The following is a 22,126-nucleotide window of genomic DNA, read 5'->3' on the forward strand; positions in this document are numbered from 1 at the left end:
CCCTCATTCAGACTAGGCTCTGGGCAAAACACATCGCAGATATTTTTCGTTGACTCTGAATTAATCAGCTCACTCCATGTTGTACTTCTTCAAAGTAAAAAATAAATGGGGGGGCTTCCCTGGTGGCGCAGTGGTTAAGAATCCACCTGCCAAGGCAGGGGACACAGGTTCGAGCCCTGGTCCGGGAAGATCCCTCATGCCACGGAGCAGCTAAGCCTGTGTGCCGCAACTACTGAGCCTGCGCTCTAGAGCCCGCAAGCCACAACTACTGAAGCCCACGAGCCACAACTACTGAAGCCCACGTGCCACAACTACTGAAGCCTGCATGCCTAGAGCCCATGCTCACAACAAGAGAAGCCACCACAATGAGAAGCCCGTGCACCGCAACGAAGACCCAACACAGCCAAATATAAATAAATTAATTAATTAATGAAAAACTAAATAAATGGGGAACTCCTTTTAGCTGGAACTCCTACCAGCTCAACCATAGGAAACTGCACCCCCCTTTTTTGAGAAACAGTCTCATGTTGGCAATTTCCATACACTTCAACCTAAAACACTTGCCTCTCTTGCTTTAGTCTCCCTGGTTAAACCTTCTTGTGCTTTCACATCCTTGGTTACACTGAGAGCTGCCTTTCATCCTCTGATGCCTGCCGAGGTTTGTGGGTTAACTCACAGGGCCTGGTGGCACCTGTACAATTTCTCTTCGAGGACAGGCTCGGAGCCTCAGCCTTTCCCAGCCTCAGCACTGCTGGCATTTCAGGCTGTGAAGTCTTTGCTGTGGTCCTGGGTACCTTAGGGTATGTGACATCCCCAGCCTCTACCCACTAGATGCCAGTGCAGCCCCCACCCACTGTGACAAACAGAACATCTCCAGACACGCCCAATGTCCCTGGAGTCCCCACACGTCTCAGGAATCACTGTTCTCCCGTCAATGTGGGTGAGCTCCCCACCGTGCAAGGTCAACGCCTGCTTTGAAACCGATGGAGCTGAAAGCTCAACCAAAAGGTCCAGCTCAGCTGCCACGGTCACCGCTCCTCCCCAGGATGCGTGCGGGTTACGGAGCTCTCCTGCTAGTTCTTCGATGCTCCGTCAATTGACACATTGATGGAGTGCCCACTCTGTCTGGGAAGAGTCTCCAAAGGAAGATTCTGGTGACTTGGGCTGCAAGAGACCACAGCAGAGTCTCTTCCAGAGAGATCTCAGGGCCAAAGAACGTTTTCTCTGCTGAAAAATGCAGGCCAGCTTATACATTACATGGTAAGTGTATTTAGGAGCAATAAAATCTTTTAATTTTCCACATATATTGAGTTGCTATTATATTGCATTTTTATTTAATGTATTTCACACAGTACATGCTTATTAGACTCTGATGGCTAAACAGAGATAATTCGTATCCTTCACTAGATAGCATTTACTTGAAAGAAAATCTTGACGTCTTCAGCTCCGAAAGGGAAATCAAACAACTCTAGTGTCCGCCTCTCAGGTGGACTTCTCTTCTCTGGACCACCCCCCATGCTATCACCTTACACCTTTTAAAGCTGTGGAACAAGTTCGCTGCACACGTGTTACCCTCATAACCGAAGCCTCCGCCATCTGTTACCTTTCACATATTTCCACTTTCCTTATTTAGGTGTCAGTGGGCTCGGTCTGCAGCTTAATGAAAATAATTACTGGTTTTACAGCTGAAAAGAAAAGGAAAAAGCTCCCCAGCCTGTTATTTTGGTGCAGTCATCTATCTTAAGTCTCCATGGCCACTGAGAGCTGAACAAAGTTATAATAAAATCTTCTTTGATGAAACTTGACTAATCTATGGCTTGTCCATTCTCACGAAACCCTCTGGGAAACACTCAGGAACCAGTGGATGTTACTTGATGATACAAGACTAACTCTATGATACAGGCTACATTTCCTCACTCTGAGTTTGTACAACAAGCACATGATAAGAATTATTATTAACTTAACGATACATGTCAAGAGAGGACTGACATACACTGCCTATCCTTATATATATTCTTCTTCCATAAAACCTAAGTACAACTTGAAAGTTTTGTTTATTGTTACAGTAAACTCTTATTTCAATTAAAGATCATTTAATTTGACTAAACTAATAGGGATTATATTTTTAGAAAAATAAAGTTTGTTTTTAAGTGTCTAAATACTTTCAAAAACAAACAGTAGCAAAACTGGCTAACATAACACAAAATAACTGAGACTTTTAGAAGTTCTAGTTTAATAACTGTAAATAAATCTACAGTTTGCATATCATCTATCGGAATTCCCACAGGATTAGAAAACAGGTTCTCTTATGTGGAGAGAAAATGTGCCTGGAAATCTTTCCTGTACATTTCTACTTCCCAACAGGTGAGAGTGCTTTGGGGACACCCCTGGCTATATCCTCTGACACACCTGTGGAGCCTTCCCTGGTGCTGCAATGTCCATGGTGAGGAGGGGGTCCCGCCCTACCCTGCCCTCACCTTTTCTCAATTCATCACCTTGCCTTTCTGAACGAACGTTTGCTTTGAGAGATCATGAGAATACTGCCAGGAGACCCTGCCTTCTCAGGGCACTTACACTCAGTCCAACACCCCACTGGTCCACGATATTCCACACACAAAATTCACAAAACGCATGTGCACACAAGTGTATATATATATATATGCACACAGACAGGTATACACACACATAAATAAATAAATTCACACACGCACATAAACCCTTGTTGGGCCCGCGTTACCTGGTTCCTTTCTGTGCCTGTCGCCATCACTCTCTCCTGACCCTAATCCCTCCCACAGAACCACTGTGCCTTAAACTTTTCAAAATGCTTTTTGGTGGTGTCGAGTGCTGTGCTCAGCTCCCCATTATCTGTGGGATGAACATGGCTCTGAACCAAGGCTCTCTCCAGTGCTGCCTGGATCCTCATCCATGCATTATGTCCACATACGTATCTGGCACTAAATCAAAACCACTCTGGTCATTGTTCCTTCAACACAGCCCGTGAAATCCCATCCTGCTTCTTGTCATCCTAACCATCGTTGAAAGTCCTGCTCAAACCCCATCTCCCCTGTGAGCTGCCTTCAAGCCAACCAAGCTCGAGGGGTGTTGAGCACAGTTCCCTCCTTACAGTGTGTGTGTCACTCTCTTGGCCCTTTTTACAAGTAGATGGATATTACGGATACTCATTATTTGTGGGTCTCATACCACTGGATATGCCCTCAGAACTGTACTAGATCTTTATTGTGGTGGGGAAAAATATTCAACAGGAAAAGATCATTCAAGTTTTTACTATATTTAGGAAAGGACAATGTGACCCTAATAATAAAATGCCTAACAATAAATCAGAGGACCCAATAATGCTCAAGAGAGCGCCTCCGAGGTCCTCCAGTCCATCTCATCCACTTGACCACCTGTGGTAAGGCAAGGTCCCCATGGCCGGCAGGGGACAGAGCTGAATCTAGCGCCCAGGTCTGTGAGTTGCCAGTATGAGGCTTGTCCTCCATTAAAGTCAAAGGTGAATATATTTTGAAGCCATAGGATATCCTGAAGTCTTGGAATATACATTTCCCCAATCTTAAAAACCTTAGGAATAAGGCCTGGAATTAGTCTTTTTTTTACTCATTGTACAACACTACAGTTTTTTAAAATTGTATTTCAGTAAAGCTTTTAAGGTAGACTTCTAAAGCTCCTCTACTGATACACATTAAGGTTATTATTTAATCCTCTAAATATCAGTTGGACCTTTAAATTTATAAATATACACTTTGTCCTGCTAGCATTGAATTAAAATCCCATGAATTCAAACCTTGGTAAAAATCACTCACTGTACAGAAGTACTTCAGAGATGTATTAGAATTATTTCCTTGGATAGGAAACAAATCAGGTCCTTAATCTGACATGTTAATTCTTCACTTTTCCTGAAGCTGAATGCTCATTTATGTTTTGCTTTAAATATATTTATAAATTTATGTATATCTAACATACATGGTTCTAGTTATATCTACATTTCCAGCAAAGAACAACTCTCTGAGAAAAGGTGATGCAATTATTACGCATCACTGCATGATACAGGCTGTCTGGGGTTATTAAAAGAGTCAGGTATGGCCAATTTATGAGTGTCACCCCTGCACCTTGCTTTCATGGCTCACCACTGAGTCTTATGCTCACTGAGGGCCCCCTTGGGATCTTTTTACAAATGGCTGTATATTATTATATTATTCCACCATATACCTCATGAGAGGAGGTTGTAACATCTGCTAAGAAAATCACAAACTATTTTGACTTCTGTGATAGAATATCACTCTATACGTGATGTTTAGAATTATGTTTTCTTTAACACTGGTGTGGAAAAGTTTCATTAAAATATAAAGTCGAATGAAAAGTTGAATTAAAGTTGAATTGAAATGTAAAGTTGAATGAAAGCAAAATGTTCCTAAAACAAGTTAAATATCCTTGGCTACAAAACAAATTAAAGGGGAAAACAAGAAATGCTGCAAGTGCCTTTAGCACCTGAAATATGGAGCTGTGTGGAACCCATACCACCGGTGCCTCGCAGGGCATCACTGGTAAAGCCAGGTCCTTACTTGCAGATGGCAGATTCCTCTCGCTGAGACTGAGATGAGAGGGGTTTCTACCAGGGTGTTAGAGGGTTCATAGGATGCTGGAGGACCCACTCGGGAACCCTGCACAGCCAGGCACCCAGCCACCGGGAATGGTTCCCACGGGGTCTCGGCTGCCAGTGATGCAGGTGCCCGAGCAGCAGCCCCAGAACAACTGTCCCGCCCCCACCCGCTGTCCAGAGCCACACCGGGGCCCCTGCTGGGCTGGAACCTGGCTGGATGTCGACTGGGCCGCAAGGGTCCAGTTTTCCGGCATCCATCCCACAGAGGGCACGCTGCCTGGGGAGAGGAGCAGGTGGAAGGGTAGCCAACAGCCAAGGACACACAAGAAACGTCCGAGTCACAAAAGGGTAACTGGAGATGTCATTCCTTGTGTCTGACCCATGGCAAGGGGAGGGGTTACTTCTCCCCATGGTCTGAGATTCCACGATGCCCAGTTACATTTTTTTACTCAAATTATTATGTTCAAAAGTAAGAAAATATATGGGGAAGGGGAAAAAGATCAACACTTTAAGATATCAGAAAAATAAAATGGGCTTGGTTGGTTGAGGGGCTGCTGTCCCCCTTGTCCTCAGTGTCACTGCGAGGGCTCGTGCTCACTGAGCACTGTCCCATCCAGGCCCTGAACTGAGTGCGGTACATGCTCTACCCCCTCAAAGTCTCCCGACGGCCCTCCAAGGCGGCGCTCTAATTACCTACATTTGCAGATAAGGGAGCCCAGGCACAGTGAGGTCAGATCACCCGGCTCATCAGAGGGACACCAAGCCTGGTGCTCAGAAAGGCTTGACGCCCAGGCTCTTTTTTTTTTTTTTTTTTTTAAATTTATTTTTAAAGAGCCAGGTTCTTATTAGTTATCCGTTTTATACATATGTCAATCCCAATCTCCCAATTCATCACACCACTAGCCCCCTGTCACTTTCCCCCCTTGGTGTCCATACATGTTCTCTACACCTGTGTGTCTATTTCTGACCTGCAAACCGGTTCATCTGTACCATTTTTCTAGGTTCCACATATATGCATTAATATACAACATTTGTTTTTCTCTTTCTGACTACTTCACTCTGTATGACAGTCTCTAGGTCCATCCACGTCTCTACAAATGACCCAATTTCGTTCCTTTTTATGGTTGAGTAATATTCCATTGTATATATGTACCACATCTTCTTTATCCATTCGTCTGTCAATGGGCATTTAGGTTGCTTCCATGGTTTGGCTATTGTAAATAGAGCTGCGATGAACACTGGGGTGCATGTGTCTTTCTGAATTATGGTTTTCTCTGGTATATGCCCAAGTGTGGGATTGCTGGGTCATATGGTAATTCTATTTTTAGTTTTTTAAGGAACCTCCATACTGTTCTCCATAGTGGCTGTATCAATTTACATTCCCACCAACAGTGCAAGAGGGTTCCCTTTTCTCCACACCCTCTCCAGCATTTGTTGTTTGTAGATTTTCTGATGATGCCCATTCTAACTGGTGTGAGGTGATACCTCATTGTAGCTCTGACTTGCATTTCTCTAATAATTAGTGATGTTGAGCAGCTTTTCATGTGGTTCTTGGCCATCTGTATGTCTTCTTTGGAGAAATGTCTATTTAGGTCTTCTGCCCATTTTTGGATTGGGTTTTTTTTTTTAATGTTGAGCTGCATGAGCTGTTTACATAGTTTGGAGATTAATCCTTTGTCCGTTGATTCGTTTGCAAATATTTTCTCCTTTTCTGAGGATTGTCTTTTCGTCTTGTTTGTAGTTTCCTTTGCTTTGCAAAAGCATTTAAGTTTCATTAGGTCCCATTTGTTTATTTTTGTTTTTATTTCCATTACTCTAGGGGGTGGATCAAAAAAGATCTTGCTGTGATTTATGTCATAGAGTGTTCTGCCTATGTTTTCCTCTAAGAGTTTTATAGTGTCGTCTTACATTTAGGTCTCTAATCCACTTTGAGTTTATTTTTGTGTATGGTGTTAGGGAGTGTTCTAATTTCACTCTTTTACATGTAGCTGTCCAGTTTTCCCAGCACCACTTATTGAAGAGACTGTCTTTTCTCCATTCTATATCCTTGCCTCTGTCATAGATTAGTTGACCACAGGTGCATGGGTTTATCTCTGGAAGCCCACGCTCTTAACTGTCACCTGACAGTATCATGACTTCACATGGTGAAGGCTCAAGTCTGTAGCTGGATGGTCACCTCGGGGGTGGAACAAAACCTATTTCCCTACCTGAGAGAGGTCTCGTGCTTTTTGGTTTGTTGCAAGACACGATAATACAACATCATAGATGAAAACGACATAGACCCACATTTCCCCAAATTTCTATATGCAAATTTGCAACAATAATTTTGCATTGATGTAAACTCTGCACTTAAAAGTGAATTTAACTTTGATGTATTTAACAGACAAATCGCATTAAGACATTAAATCTGTAAGTCATTGTTAAAAAATAGTTCACTTATTTTAAGCAAAGAAAACTTTCCAGTCTTTGATATGTTCTCAGAAACATAAAAATAAAATTCCTTCCCTCAGCTGTCCTTTTCCATTTCACACATATTGATCTTTCCATATGTTTTAAATAACGATGAAATTAATAGGACCTGTATTTAATAAATCCAAATCCTTTGATGTGCAAATATTTTGGGGGAGACTGAGGTGAAAAAGCTGCTTAAGTATTAGGACAAACTAAGCAGAACCGGGAGCAGCTTTGGAAGAGAAGCAGAAGGCGGCGGGGAGCCGGGCGGGCCACTGGGGAAGGCGTTTGCATGCTGGGGTGGGAGGAGAGCCTGGTAAGGAGGATTCGGAGGTGGGGCAGGACGGAGGCCAAAGCCCGGGGGAAACAAGGAGGAGAAGGAATACGACCAGGGCCTGTTTGTTTGCACAATGTGAGTCGGGTGAGCTTATCTGTTCGGTGTGAGTCAATGGGCAAGGCAGACCGTGTGGAATAAGCCGGGCTGTCTGTGAATTCTCACAGCCCTTTTTATGTGTGGCACTGGGCAGACGTCCTCAATATCTTTTGAACCTTAGCTATTTATACAGCGGGTTGTGATATTTATCTAACTGAACTGCAGAGAAGAATTGATGGGACAACATCATGAGTTCCCAGCACAGAGTCTGGGACTGGGGTGCTGGGGAAATTAAGACCCTCCGCGTACCCCCCCTGCCCAGTCCCCCCCAGACACAAAGCAGCAGGACAGAATGAAGCCAGCTGGAAGACCCTTTCACAGGCAGGCTGGGCAGTCCTGCATCCTGAATCTTATTCATAATTTATAGTTATTTCCAAAAGTCTTTATGATCCTAAATATTTTCTAAATCAGTAACAGAATCAAATTTTTAAAAGTTCGTAGTCAAGGAAAAATAAAGCTATTTCAAAGCATTTTCTCAATCATACTAATAAACTGTAAACTTCCACTGTACACGTACTGTGGGAAATACTACTCGGTAAGGCCCCTGTTTTATCTATGACATTGTTGAGTGATTGAAATAGCTAAAACTGGTCCAAGCAACATTGAGAACAGTTGGTTTGGAATATGCTACATTTTGAATTCTGGCTGTTTGCTATATGTATTATTACTTTCTAAAATACAGAAATAACTGTATTTGTTTAAATAATTAATTTGCTATTATATTAGATGAAATTGTGATTTTATATGATTGTAACACAGAACACAATCATACCTGTTTTACAATTTTTTTTTTTAACGAGAGGAAATCTTCAATTACTATAAGCACTCTTATGTTTGGAAAAAAGATATTTCATATTTTAGATCTTACTTCTAATTCAACACTTTATTAGTCACTACTGGCATGATTTTGCTACTCTCAGATCTAGGAAAGCAGCTGTAAAGCGGCCAGGCCACAGCACCGAGCTCCCACAGCGCTGGGTCTCCCAGCAGTTCTAAGGCTCAGTGTGGTCCATGAAGCAGGCAGCCGAGAGTCCTGCAGACAAGGGTGCCACCCAGAGGCCAAAGGAGGAAATTCACCTTGGATTTTGTTGGAAGACAAAACTATATTAAAAATCTAAAAACGATTTGCTGTTACTTATTAAAAAATAAGGAACATTTTTACAAGGTCCTCTCTGCAGGAACGAAGGCTTTTAGTGCCAGGCTATGTAGAAGTGTAGCTCTTTGAAAACTGTCACAAGACGGAAACAGCCCTGAGATGGTCCGAGTTGCAGGTGCACAGTGTGTCAACTAAAACATTGAATTTAACTCTATTCTCTGGAGCAAATGCTTTCTTTTCTTATAATTAATATAACATGTTTCCAGAAGTCATGTAAGTTCTGGAGCAACCACCATGACCTGTTTAGACATGTGGACCAAAAGTTAAACTAATTACCGGAGACATTTCTACTTAAATGAGAAAAGTTTCTTTCATTAGAAAGCCTTCTGTGTAATTTTCTTCTGGCAAAGGAATAAAGTTTACTTAGAGTAATTCTGTTTGGCAGACAGTCAGGGCTTCTAAAACATATACCAATAATTGTTAAGGTTAAAGCAAAACAGTCAATTCTATGAAACGCATAACAACTCAAGCTTCTAATGGTCGAAACAGTAGGCTGATTATAAAATAGAGATTTATGATAACCCCGTTTTCTCTTAGAAGTCTGGATGTTGGGATTACTGCTAGCAATGGGCCATCATTTAAGACTGACATATTTTACAATGAACTACAAAAGATCAAACTTAACCAAAAATAAGGCATCCATTAAATGTGAAAATTATTTTAAGTATAAAATTTGAAAACTTTTTCTACACTATAAAATCCCATTAAAAATTTGTTTAGGTCTTTATTTAATTTGTTACAATATTGCTTCTGCTTTTTCTAAGTTTTGGTTTTTTGGTCGTGAGGCATGTGGGATCTTAGCCCCCCGACCAGGGATCAAACCCGCACCCCCTGCACTGGAAGGTGAAGTCTTAACCAGTGGACTGTCAGGGATGTCCCAAAATCCCATTTTTGAAATAATGTTTTGGGTACTCAAATGTTATACAGATTTCATCTCATTTTATTGTTTCATTTTCACTACAACACAATTTAAAATAGAAAGAGGATTCTAAACACACCTACTTATGTGAGTTTCTGGAAAGCTCATTCTAGAAATACTAAGTGTTTACAGCTGACTTCAATTTTTTTTTTTTTTTTTTAGCTGTACGCGGGCCTCTCACTGTTGTGGCCTCTCCGGTTGCGGAGCACAGGCTCCAGACGCACAGGCTCAGTGGCCATGGCTCACGGGCCCAGCCGCTCCGCGGCATGTGGGATCTTCCCAGACCGGGGCACGAACCCGTGTCCCCTGCATCAGCAGGCGGACTTTCAAACACTGCGCCACCAGGGAAGCCCTAAAATTTTTTTTTAAATTAAATTAAATTTATTTTTTATACAGCAGGTTCTTATTAGTTATCTATTTTATACAATTAGTGTATAATGTCAATCCCAATCTCCCAATTCTGACTTCAAATTTGTTTTTATTAAATAAGATTCTACAGTTGATTATTTCCAAGTAGATGTTTTTCCTGCAAATCTTAGCAAAATACTGCTTTAAAGTACAGCGTTGTTAACTAAACACCTTCCTCTCTTGGTTCTGTCACTGAGGGATCTCATTATTATCTGTGAGTTAATTCTCTTCCCTATTTCTACCCCTTAATCTTCCACATGCCCTGAGTTGCATCATTCTGTAAAACATGCTTCCGTCCGCAGGGATGGCTGCAAAATATCTGAGCAAGGAGTACAAACAGGTCTACTTATGTGTCTCTATTTCTACATTTGTTTAGGAAATAAACAAGCCTGTGCATCTAAGTCCAGTCTCTGCTCTACAGATGTCCATTGCACACTGCTGGAATTGGAGCGAATATGACAGAGACGACTCAGTAGGACAGTATGGCTATTACTTCAGAAGAAAAGCTCAGTGACTGAAGCTCGAAGTGTTTATCAGGGAATATTTTACAAGAGTTTTAAACAGGGCCCAAGATAACGCTGGCAAATCCAGAGAATGACCTCTTATATGTATCAGAAGGTCCGTGTGTCTGCATCATATATTCAAAGCATCAAATAAAGACAGAAAGGATGGCGACTTGGTAGTTCACGAGTGATTCAAGTTCACTGGTAAGCATCTACAATGTAAAGGGTAAATTCTGAAACACTCCTCAAATCTCTTATCAGTCATAAAGACTTAGTGATAAAATTAAATGCCTTCAAACCTCTTAAACCTTTCCCTTTCCTTCTTCCCATCTCTAATGCTACCATCTTAGTTCTCGCCATTAAAAACAAAATCTATATTTGTTTAATCATTTCCTAATTAACCTCCAGGCCCAACCTCCTGCTCTATCCCACCACTGTCACATCTCTAAATCCATCCTCCAAATAGTGTCCAGAATCACCTCAGGCTTCACAAACCAACCTCTTCACTTGCTGCTTGATATTCAGATAGCAAGCCAGAAGTTGGTATTCCTGCCCATCCAGGTCCTCTGTCCACCACAGGGGACTTCCAGAGGGAGGACGGCCAAGGGCTGCAGGCTGATTGCTAGTGGCTCTTTTGGCCCTTCTGTTTCAACTTAACTACCAATCATATTTCTTTGAGAGACATTAGCTCCTTATCAAGAAACATCAGGATCCCTAATTGATAGGTGAGGCTGTTCACAAAAACATCCTAACTCCTAAAACGTAGCTTTCAAACATTCTTAAATGACCAAAATCATTTTCTTCATACAATAGCTAATGTAGAACCCCAACAAAAAGTGGGTGACATAAGTATTTTTGAGGCTGATAACAGGCAGACGTTAAATCATACAGAACCGGACAGGCCAACGGGTAAAATTCAAATTTGGCTGGTGAAATGCAGAGTCAGTGGGGAGAAGCAGCTCCGGTGAGACAAGTCAGACTCACATTTCTGAAAGGCCGCTACTGCTGCTGGGTGTAGAAGACGCGGAACTAATGAGGATTTCGACATTTTGGAGGTACTTTCATAAACCCCAATTTCACCTGCAAAGAGTGACATGCACTTTCTGAACAACAGGCCACCACGATGGCAGAGTCCCAGATACCTGGTCCTCGCTGGTTAGTCCCAGGTGCATGACGAGGTAAAAATGCACCAGGAAGTCCGAGTTGGGCAGCACGTCCTGGCGTCGGGTCATCATGGCGCAGATCAGCTTGTAGGCTTGGAGTTTGCCTTCCTTATATGCATCGGGCAGTGTTGTCGCCTGCCAAGGAGACATTTAGAGATTTAATCAACTCCAGAGGCAGATGCATTTTGTCCTTTCACTTACTTTTCAGTTTTCCATAAAGTTGTTTATGGAGATGTGGGATGCGCTGGCTGGAGTGAGACCCAGCCTGTCTTCAAAACATGCAGTCTTGGGCAATTACATTTTTTAAATTCAATTTGAGGAAGGAAGAGGAAATTACAATAAAGGAATAAACACATATTCACTTGCCTTAAATAGCCATGATGCAAACATTCTGAGGGGTGGGATCAAGGCGGGAGGAGACGGAGAAGACTGGTTATCCAGGCTTATTGCTAGGTTATCCCGTATCTAATTCACAAAGGGGAGACTTTTAGTGAAGGCTTTAGGGAAGGCAACACAGTTTATCCCAATGATACTTCAGAAACGTTCTCCATGGTCAAACAGCTGCTCCCAATTAAATTTCTGTAAGTTGAGTGAAAAGCTACAACATTTACAAGTGTTTCTTTTATCATGAGGTCTACTGTCTTCTTGAACTGTGTGGTGGTTTTAGATCTAATACAAGACTAGGGCATTGTTTTTCCTTCAATCTTAATGCCTGGAGAGGCCTTCCTGAACTCCAAATGATAAGGAATGGTTTCACAGGTTATACTGTATAAACACGAACTGTGTTTTTGGGGAAAAAAAAAAAAAAAAAGTACTAACATGGGGAAAATGTATATTGTAAACAAAAACAAAAACCAGAATGAAAATTGTATGAACTCTAAGACAGTACTTTTATAAAAATATGTTTATCCACAGAAATAAGATTATATATTAATATTGGTTTTCTCTGTGGATGGTGAGATTGTCTTCTCAGCATTTTTCTACATTCTTCAAATTCTGTACAATAAAACCAGTATCACTTTATAAAGACAGTAACTAAAACTAGTGTATAATATCCCATTCTTTAATATCCTATAGTAACAGTCTACTTGCACATTAAACGAAATAACTCTTAGGCATTTATAAAATGACCAAACTATAAGTATTATTATTTATTCTTGGATCATCAAACGTACTTTGTCTAAGCATCTAAACTTCTGTTCAGAAGTTATGTGCAACACAGTTTTTATGTCAAGTGATAAAGCAATGTTCCCGTATTAGAATAAAAGGTAATGGCAGGGCTTACCTTCGCGAGCTTGTACCAGAGTTCATAGAGATAGCCAAACACTCTGGCATGGATCTTGGGTGACTGGATATTATTCACGTCTCCGAGGATTCCCAAGATTCTTCGCCATAACACAGCGGCCGAGTCTGGGTGCCAACCCGTGAGAGTCCCCCCAGCGATTATGCTACAGTCATCAGCAAGGCATTCACTGCTATCTGTGGGGAAAGATGTGTGTTAACCCTGTAAATGCAATTTTGATTTCACTGTTACAGCTTTTTTTCCCTGTAATGCAAATTACCTGTGCTTGAAAATTTACGTGTTCAGAGTAAAATAAGATGAAGTGTGAAATGGCTGACAACTTGGAAGGACAGAAAAGTGGGCTCCATGAGGAAAGGTTAGATGATTCTGCTCCTTCCAACTAAAAGGGCAACAGCCCAGAGATGACAAAACAGTTCCTGGAGACCCTGTGAAGGGCTTTATAAAGCAGCAGGTGGGTGGGGAGGAGAACTTGAGCAGGATAGGTAGAGACAGAGAACAGGGCCATGAAAAAAGGTGGCCGGGGAGGCCTCATGGCTGGAGTGACAATTGTGGTGGCTGTTACTATTCACTCAGGTTTATGGGGGGGGGGTGTTAATTTGCTTATAATAAATTTTACCCTTCTTGGATTCAAGGACTTGTAGGAAAGGTATACAATGGTGTAACTGTCACCACACACTGCCACCATAATTGATATGAAATAGCCCCTTCACTCCACAAGTGCCCCTTCCCAGTCAGTCCCCTCCCCGAACCTCTGCTCCAGACAATCACTGCTGTTTTTTGTCCCTACAGTGTCCCTACATTCTGTGGTTTCCAGAATGTCCGATAAATGGAATCCTATGGTAAGCAGCTTTTCTGTCTGGTTTCTTTCACTTCGCATAATGTGTTTATTTGAGAGATTCATCCATGGGGTTGTGTATCCACAGGTATCACAGTTTATCCACTGACCTGATGAAGGACATTGGATAGTTTCCTGGTTTGGGTGACTATAAATAAAGCTACAATTGCATACAGGCTTTTGTGTGAACACGTTTACATTTCTTGCCTGTAAGACCAGAATCACAAACGGCACACGTTATTTCTCTGCTTGCTTCTTGCTTTTAGTGGACCACGTCTTCCTATTGCTGCTTGAGGAAGGCGCATGTCCTCATGTCTCAAAGTCTTGGGTCCCTGACTTGTAATTCATAGTTCGGCTGGGTACAGAATTCTGTGTTGGAAAAGTACTCACTTTCCTGTAGTTTCCTTTGTAATTTTAGAGTCAGCAGCATTCCAATACTTGAAATGTTTTTGTGTGAAAAATTATTAACTCTGGAGAGTTTCAACCTGTCTGAAACAGGCTGAAAAAGAGAGTTTCTCTTTTACTTGAAGCTTCAGTAAAGCTAGGAATTGTCCTCTTAATTTTAAATAACTCTATTAGAATTAACCTATTGTATTATTTTTTAATTTTATATTGTTTTTGTAGCTCTGTTCCCTTTTTCACTCCCAATATTTTTTCCTTGATCAATCTTGCCTATTTGTCTATTTTATTAATGTTTTTAAAGAGTGGTCTTTGTTTTCTCTATTGCTTTCTAGTATATGTTACGTACTTAGCTTTATTAGTTCCTTTTTTGTCAACTTCTGTATATTATTCTGCTGCCATTCTTTTCCTAATTTTTTGAATAAGACATTGAATAAATTAGTGTTTTTCACTTCTAGTGTACACACCTAAGGCCACATATTTTCCTCCATATCAGTACTCAGCTACATTTCGCTGTAGTGAATTTGAAATATTTTCCAGTTCACAATTTGATTTCTTTTTGGACTTAATTTATTTGAAATGCAGTTTCAGTTTCTTAATGTCATTTTCTTCTCTTTTCTTTTTGTTCTTCTGAATTTATTTCATCATATGCATGGACTGTAATACAGTTTCAAATCATGGACATTTGTTGAGGCTTGTTGCTTAATGATTTAACTGGTCAATTTCTCTAAATGTTCCATGTGCTTTTAAAAAAAAATCTCAGGTATTTTAAAATTAAGTTCAAAAAATTTTATACATATAGATCTACATTCAATCAAGATTAATTGTATTGTGTAAATCTTCTCTATTTTAATATTTTTTCAGCTTAACTCATCTATTAATGAGAGCTGATATTAAAATTTCCTACTATGATTATGGTTTTATTAGTAGTTCCTAGTAATTCTGTCAAATTTTGCTTCATATATATCTGGAGGCTATGAAGTTCATATAACTTCAGAATTATTGTTGTCAATAATAAATGACTTCTGCTTTAAAGTTTATGTGACTGACAGACACAGAGCTACACCCCTGGTCTGCCTTTCTTCCTATGTATCAATGTGTTTATTTATTTACTTAGGATCTCCCTGTACATTATGCATTAGGGGTACCTCTGGTAAACATCATATGGCTGGATTTTATGTCTTCAACCTAACCCAAGAGCTTCTGAATTGAACTGCAAGTTTAAATTGTTTATTTTTTATTGTAGTTGCTGATTTATTTGATTTTTATCTCTCACATCTTACTTTTGGCTTTCCATTTAAGTCACCTCTGCTTTGCTTCTCTTCTGAATCTTTGGAGGGAGTTTAAAGCGCTGTGTCCCACCCAGACACGGTGGCAACCATTAACCACCGCTGAGCATCATCTTGGGTGCATATATTGTTGGGGTTTTTCAGGCCTAACCACAGAATGGGAGCAGAGTCTACGGATGCGAGGAGCTCAAGTAGAGGGATGAGCAGGGCCAGCAAGGACCAGGAGGAATGGGTGTGAGGAGGGGCCGGGGCAAATCCAGGGCGGGCTCCGTATGCTTCCCGCACTGTGCCCGAGACAGCTGCTGACAGCTTATTATCAATATATTCGTTATGGAAAGAGGCCAAGACCCTAAAACAGAGGATTTGATAAGGATGGTACATGTTGTCCTGGAAAGATCTTCACAAATCCAGGAGCACTGTTCCTTCTTAGCGCAAAACACATCTTATTTCCCACATCTGTATCATACAATCAACTGAGGTGACACAGATAATCCAAGCCGGAATGCCACACAGTGTTCCTGCATAGACAGCAAAAGCCTAATTACAGGCCTTCTGGGCTCTCAGACTGACTTTTACAAAACCTCAGAAGACAGGCTCGTCCTCCTCACGTTTACTCTGTAAAATGCGTGCAGTATCAAGCATCTGTCAGTCCAAGGTTTGCTGAAGCTTCAAATGAACCTTACAAACCAACCTAAGCTCCCAAGTGAACAAGCAGCATAATATAGCATTTATTTTTCTCAAGAAGAATGCCGGGCTTCCCTGGTGGCGCAGTGGTTGAGAATCCGCCTGCCCATGCAGGGGACGCAGGTTTGTGCCCCGGTCCGGGAAGATCCCACATGCCGCGGAGCGGCTGGGCCCGTGAGCCATGGCCGCTGAGCCTGCGCGTCTGGAGCCTGTGCTCCGCAACGGGAGAGGTCACAACAGTGAGAGGCCCGCGTACCACAAAAAAAAAAAAAAAAAAAAAAAGAAGAAGAATGCCATGAGTCTTTAATTCTTTGAGGGGTAAAAAAAGTAAGGGAACTCAGTGACTTAGAGCTTTGCTCCATCCCCAACCATCACCCCCAAAATGCAGCCATCTGAGATGGAGATTAGCCTCCAGCCTTCTAGTCAGTCTGGGACTTCCCTTGAGTGACAGCTCCAAGTAAACAGAGTTCAGATGTCTTACCACCTACACCTCCCTGCTACCTGCCAGCAAACACATTCTCAGTTATGGAAGGATCCCCCCCCTCCAAAAATAGAATCTGTTTCAATACTGCTTTGCTCTCAGAAAAATGTATTCCTCAGTGATAAAATTCTAGGTAGCATCCCCTATCACATTATCAAAATACAGGGAGTCTTTTTGAGGTATTTGAAACGATTGCATGCTCAATATTACTGTGAAAAAATTTTTTTAATGAGTTGAAATGTTTTTACCCAAAATTATTCCACTCATGGCGTAAGTAACAGAACAGATGCTGACATTTTGCATGTAGATGGTTCCTCAGTGAAGCAGCACTTAATTAAGAATTGGGATTTGAGAGATTTCTGAAAATTTCATGTTCACCTTAAAAACACCAAACACTGAGTTCATTTCCTTTTTCATGAGCAAGCTAGTATGCTAGCCTAGCATCTTTTTGTTCCATTATTACTAAATGCTATAGAGACATGAACATTTTTTTGTTTTTGTTAAAGTAGGAAGTCTTGCAAACAAATAAAAGTTGTATCATCTTTCTCCCAACACATACAGGGCTTTAATACAGGAGCAATCTAAAGTTCAGAACTTTGCAAATATGCAAAGGATTTAGCCATGAGATAAGTCTTGGTAATCAGTTAAATAGGCACTTAGGACCCAAGGGCGACTTCACACAGCAGCAGTCTCGTGTAGGTTTGGTGGAGGGTTGATGAAACATAGCTGGCGCTTTGGAAATGATTTTCCCTTTTGAGTTGAAAACTTAACCAAAGGCACAAACCCAAAGGCTCAACAGAAACACCTGAATTCTGGGACCAGAAAAATTAGGCCTAGACTTTGATGATTAAAAGCGGAGAAGACACAGGTTGGCGCTCTGCTGACCATCACTGCAGCCTGACCCTCTTCTCCTTCCTCTTCTGCTTCCCAGGCACATGCAACATTTATGTTAAAGATTACAAAGGTGAGCAAGCAACCCCATGGTACTTTTCATTGTTATTTTTCTTTAGAATGTTTTATGTTTTCAAAATAGATCAAAGCCTGGTGCAAATGCCAAAAATGTCTGCAACGGCAGATGATGCTGACAGACCATTCCTGTGAATGGTTTTGGTGGCAGGTAACGGTGATAATTAAAAGCAGAAGTTATAATTAAAAGCAGAAATGGTCAAAGGATTTCGATAACAACATCTAGAGGCAGGGCTGTGATAAATATACTAAACAACAGAGACTTGGAAACGCAACCGTACATATTTTTTATTATCAAAAAAAGGTTAAAATTTCATTGCTGTTTTTAGCTAAATCAAACAACAGCCTGCAGCTTAAAGTTTATTCATTCACTGATGCAAGTATTTACTGACTATTCCTCTCCTGCTATGTACTGTCCCGGGAGCCAAGAATCAGCTGTGAATATGACCAGTGACCAACGACCAATGACAATCCCGCCCCTGAAGCTTACCTTGCAGCGGGTGGGGGAGGACACCACTGACCCTTCCCCAACTAAAGCAAAATGTTGAAAACCACTTCTTACTGAACTTTATCTTAAAACGTATCACCGATTTGACAGGCACCTGGAAAGGAAGGAGCACCAAAGCTGGCCTTTACCCTTCAGGGTTCTGCTAACCCTGAGTTCTTAAAGTTTCTCAGACAATGAAAATAAAGTTTTCCTTATGCTGAAGTTGAATTAATGACTGACACGTTTCTTACGGTTAGCTTTTCTTTTTTTTTCCATCCCATTTAAGAAAGCCTTCCCTACCCCAAGGTCTTAGACATATTTTTAGAGGACATTTTCTTCCAAAAGTTCTTACTTAAGTTTTCCTTTTCACATTTAAGTATTTTATCCATAGGGACTTGTCTGTGGGCAGGTGGGAGGTAGGGAATCTGTCCCATTTTCTGCCCTGTGGTTAAATATTGTCCCGCAGGCCTTTGTGGGGCAGTCCATTCTTCCCTTGTCAGATCTGGAATGCTGTCTCTTTCGTGTATCAGGACTCCATGCCTGTGTGGATCCAGTATGTATTTTATACTCCATTCCCTTAGTCTATTTGTCTATCCCTGTGATTAAAACTCCTTTTAAATAAATCACATAGCACTTATTGCATTATTTGTCCTTATCAGGATAAATGTCTTATTTTTGGTAAGCTCGTAAGTCAATCATGACTATGACTTATTCATCTTTTTATTTCTTATAGCATCAAATTCAGTATTTCTAGACTATAAGCTTATTTGCTAAATAAGAGATGAGGTCAACAGCAATACTGATTCTTACCTATAGAGTCAAAAATACTCACCCCTAGAAAATCATAAGCTCAACAGAACAAAACTTACACATAAGTCAACTCTAATTTCTTATTTTCGGTATTCTTGATGCTCTGGCATCTGGGGCCTCCTTGACCAGGAAGGGACTGCCCCTCCCAGGGTTAGCTAATTCCTAGAGATAGCCAACAACTCCCCAGGGAGTGTGTCTTCCACATGCAAACTCCACAATCCCAAACCCAGGCCTCCCACCTCTGTCCAGCTCTTGCCATCAAGGGGATGTCCCTGTGCCCTCATCACCATGGGGTCCGGCACCAGGCAACCAGGGCCACTGTCTGTGCTCTAAGGTCTGCTGAAATGATCCCAAGTAGCCACTCCTGAGTCTGCATAGCCTGCCTTGCCTTCCCTTTCCCGTGCAAACGACAGTAAAGGCTGTTGCCCACGTTTTCCCGTCTCTTCCTGCCCCTAACCCTGGTGCCTCCCCATGTCCCCCCCTGCATGGCATGCCGTGCCCCTATTTCTATAAACTTCTTCCCTCATGACAATCATCTCCATGTCTCCATGTCTTGCCATACAAATCCCAGACACACTGTGAAACAATGCACCATAAATTTAGCTGTTATTCTCAGAAAACATGAAATGATTAAACTAAGAAAGCAAATATAAAACTGAACTGTTAGCTTGCCAATGATAAAGGAATTTAAGATTTTAGAAGCAGTTAATTATTTTAAGCATTTGATAACTGGTAGGATTATTCAACGAGAAACAGAGACACACTCAAATTGTTGGATCACTCTCTTTGTATGTCCTGGAGATCAGGGTAACATGAGTTTTATTTTGTCCATTTATGCAGAAATTGTTCTCTTAAGAACAGAAAGTTAAATTCAGAACTGCGATAATCCTTAAACCTTATCATATTACGGTTTGTCCTTTTCACAGATGACAAGATGAACTATTGAACTGAGTGTACTGATTCTCGATATTAGAATTTCAAAGAAGAACTAAGTATTTGGAGAAGTTAATCACAACAGAGAGTGCATCATATAAAATTACCTCACACGCGTTTATTAAATTGAGCGGTCCCATGCACACTGTGAGATGGGATCAGAACTAGTCTTTCCAGAGGACAAAAGACGTAATCACCCAATTTTCTTTCCTTTCAATAAAACTAATTAAAACTAGTCCTTGTTTAAGTAAATTCAACTTACTGAAAATTCAGTATTGCCTTCAATAGTACCAGTACCACGATGATGATTTCCATTCGACAATCTGTATATTGGACCCAAAGAAGCCATTTATTCCGTAAATGTATTAGTAATTCTCAAATAGTTCAGAGGGGTTTGCAGCTGTAATTTTAACAGCAGCACAGAAGAAAGGAGTAGGCACAGCACTGCATTTGGAGTCAGAACACTTTGGAAGCCAGTTCCAACTCTGGCACTTACTTCCCAGCAAGACAACATGATTTCTCTGGGTCTCAGCTTCTCCATCCCTAGAACAGAATTTGTATGACCTGGCCTGCTTACCATAAAAATCAAAGAGGATGCCTCAAAGTTCCTTGTAAACTGTTAAATCCCTTATAAGTTTATGGTATTATTATTCAAAATCATTATACATGTCTATGTATCACTATATATATGAAGAATTTTAAATCATTTCCAAAAGAACCACACATTTGAGAAGCACAAATTATCAATACTACCCAATAATTTATAAAAGTCAGCACATGGCTTTGCCAATCATTCTCTCATTGATTTTGCAAGGCTTCTACCATTGGCAGATGTGAATACTTAGACCAAAAATGTCCACTATCTCTTAAGGATGGCATATACAGCAATATAAGGCAATGCGTTACTCATTTACAGTTAACTGGTTTGTTTTTCTTTGCTCGTTTTTCTAGTCTTAATTAAGATACACATTAAATACACATTAAGATCATTGTCCTTGGTCTTATCTACCTCATAGATAAAAGATTTTATCCAACACTAAGTTTCATCCAAAACTAAATTTTATGAAGTTTTTATGTTACTCCGTTAGGAATTTCCAAAAACATCAGAGACTGGTTAAATTTTATATTTTCATTAGTGAAAACCAGTTTGCTTGGTTAAAAAAAAAAAACAAACTAAGTTAAAAGTTTTGTCTTTACTTCTAATTTTAGAATGATTTTTAGCATTTTAATACCACTTTTTACTCAACACGTGCTTTGTGGTTTGCTGTTGTTCTCATCAAGGACGTCTATGGATGCAGGAATGCAGAGGGCCAGGAGGGAAGTGGCCATGGTCAGCATCGCCCTCGCTGAGCTCCTCAGAACAGTAGTCTCTCCTGACACTTAGCAAAACAAAAACCCAACTTCTCTTGGTGTTCCCGTCCTCACCTGTCACAAGGTAAGGGAACTGAGCCTTTAGAGGTTCACTTTCCCAGGGTCACAGGACGTGTGTGCGTGCGTGTAAATAGCTAAAACTGCAGAGTGCTTCCACACACACTGCTCTGTGCACTTGACTCAGATGCTCACTCATTGATTCCTGCAACAACCCATAATACGGACTATTACTATCCCCACTCTACCGAAAAGAAACTGAAGGACAGAGAGATTCACTGGCTCAAGGTCACGCCACAATTCCTTGGCAGAGCCTGGATGCAGACCCAGAAAGTTCGGCTCTGTAATCTATTCATGAATCTTAGAAATACAGATACTCAAGGGAAAAAAGTTGCAAAAAATACAGAATATGACAACATTTACCAAAAGCTTAAAACCAGAATTAAATGATGTAGTGTTTGAGGAGACAGATATTGTGGTAAAATTATAAAGAAGTTAAGGGCATGATTTTAAGAATTGGGGACAGGGTCACAGGATGACGGGAGGGGAAGGACTTGAGAAGGGCCTGCTGGGGCCTCAATGGTGCGGCAGCTGTTCTACTTCTTACACAGGGTGCAGGTTTATTGGTATTCATTTGATTACTACAGCCCATAACTTAAACATGCCTCACAACTTATCTTGTATATTTCAAACATTCTACAGTAAAGTTAAAGAAAATAGTAATCAATAAGCTATCCAAATTCTTTAACTTATTCTGGATTTAGGACACATGTCAGTTGGAGAAATCACTCTTCTCTGTTTCCAGAGTAAAGCACATTTCGTCACGGATGGCAAAGCCTTGGCATGAATATCAGAGACCTACTCCCATGGTGGACAGTGGGTGTCGGCATGGCAGGCCTCCTCCCTTTTCGGCCACTGTT

The 22,126-nt window shown here is 41.0% G+C and overlaps 1 protein-coding gene across 13 annotated transcripts in view; it reads right to left on the bottom strand.

The window, feature by feature from the left end:
• Positions 1-22,126, bottom strand: part of RALGAPA2 (Ral GTPase activating protein catalytic subunit alpha 2) — a 285,244-nt gene that overhangs the window by 145,548 nt on the left and 117,570 nt on the right. For all 13 annotated transcript variants that reach the window (XM_067013805.1, XM_067013802.1, XM_059038836.2 and 10 more), the window contains 3 exons: positions 12,937-13,130; positions 12,018-12,116; positions 11,631-11,786 (listed from right to left, as the gene is read on the bottom strand). In XM_067013805.1, the coding sequence (XP_066869906.1) occupies positions 11,631-11,786; positions 12,018-12,116; positions 12,937-13,130 (449 nt within the window). The remainder of the gene's footprint in view (positions 1-11,630; positions 11,787-12,017; positions 12,117-12,936; positions 13,131-22,126) is intronic.

Source organism: Kogia breviceps, chromosome 14 (genome assembly GCF_026419965.1).
Source record: "Kogia breviceps isolate mKogBre1 chromosome 14, mKogBre1 haplotype 1, whole genome shotgun sequence".
Taxonomy (NCBI): Eukaryota; Metazoa; Chordata; class Mammalia; order Artiodactyla; family Physeteridae; genus Kogia; species Kogia breviceps.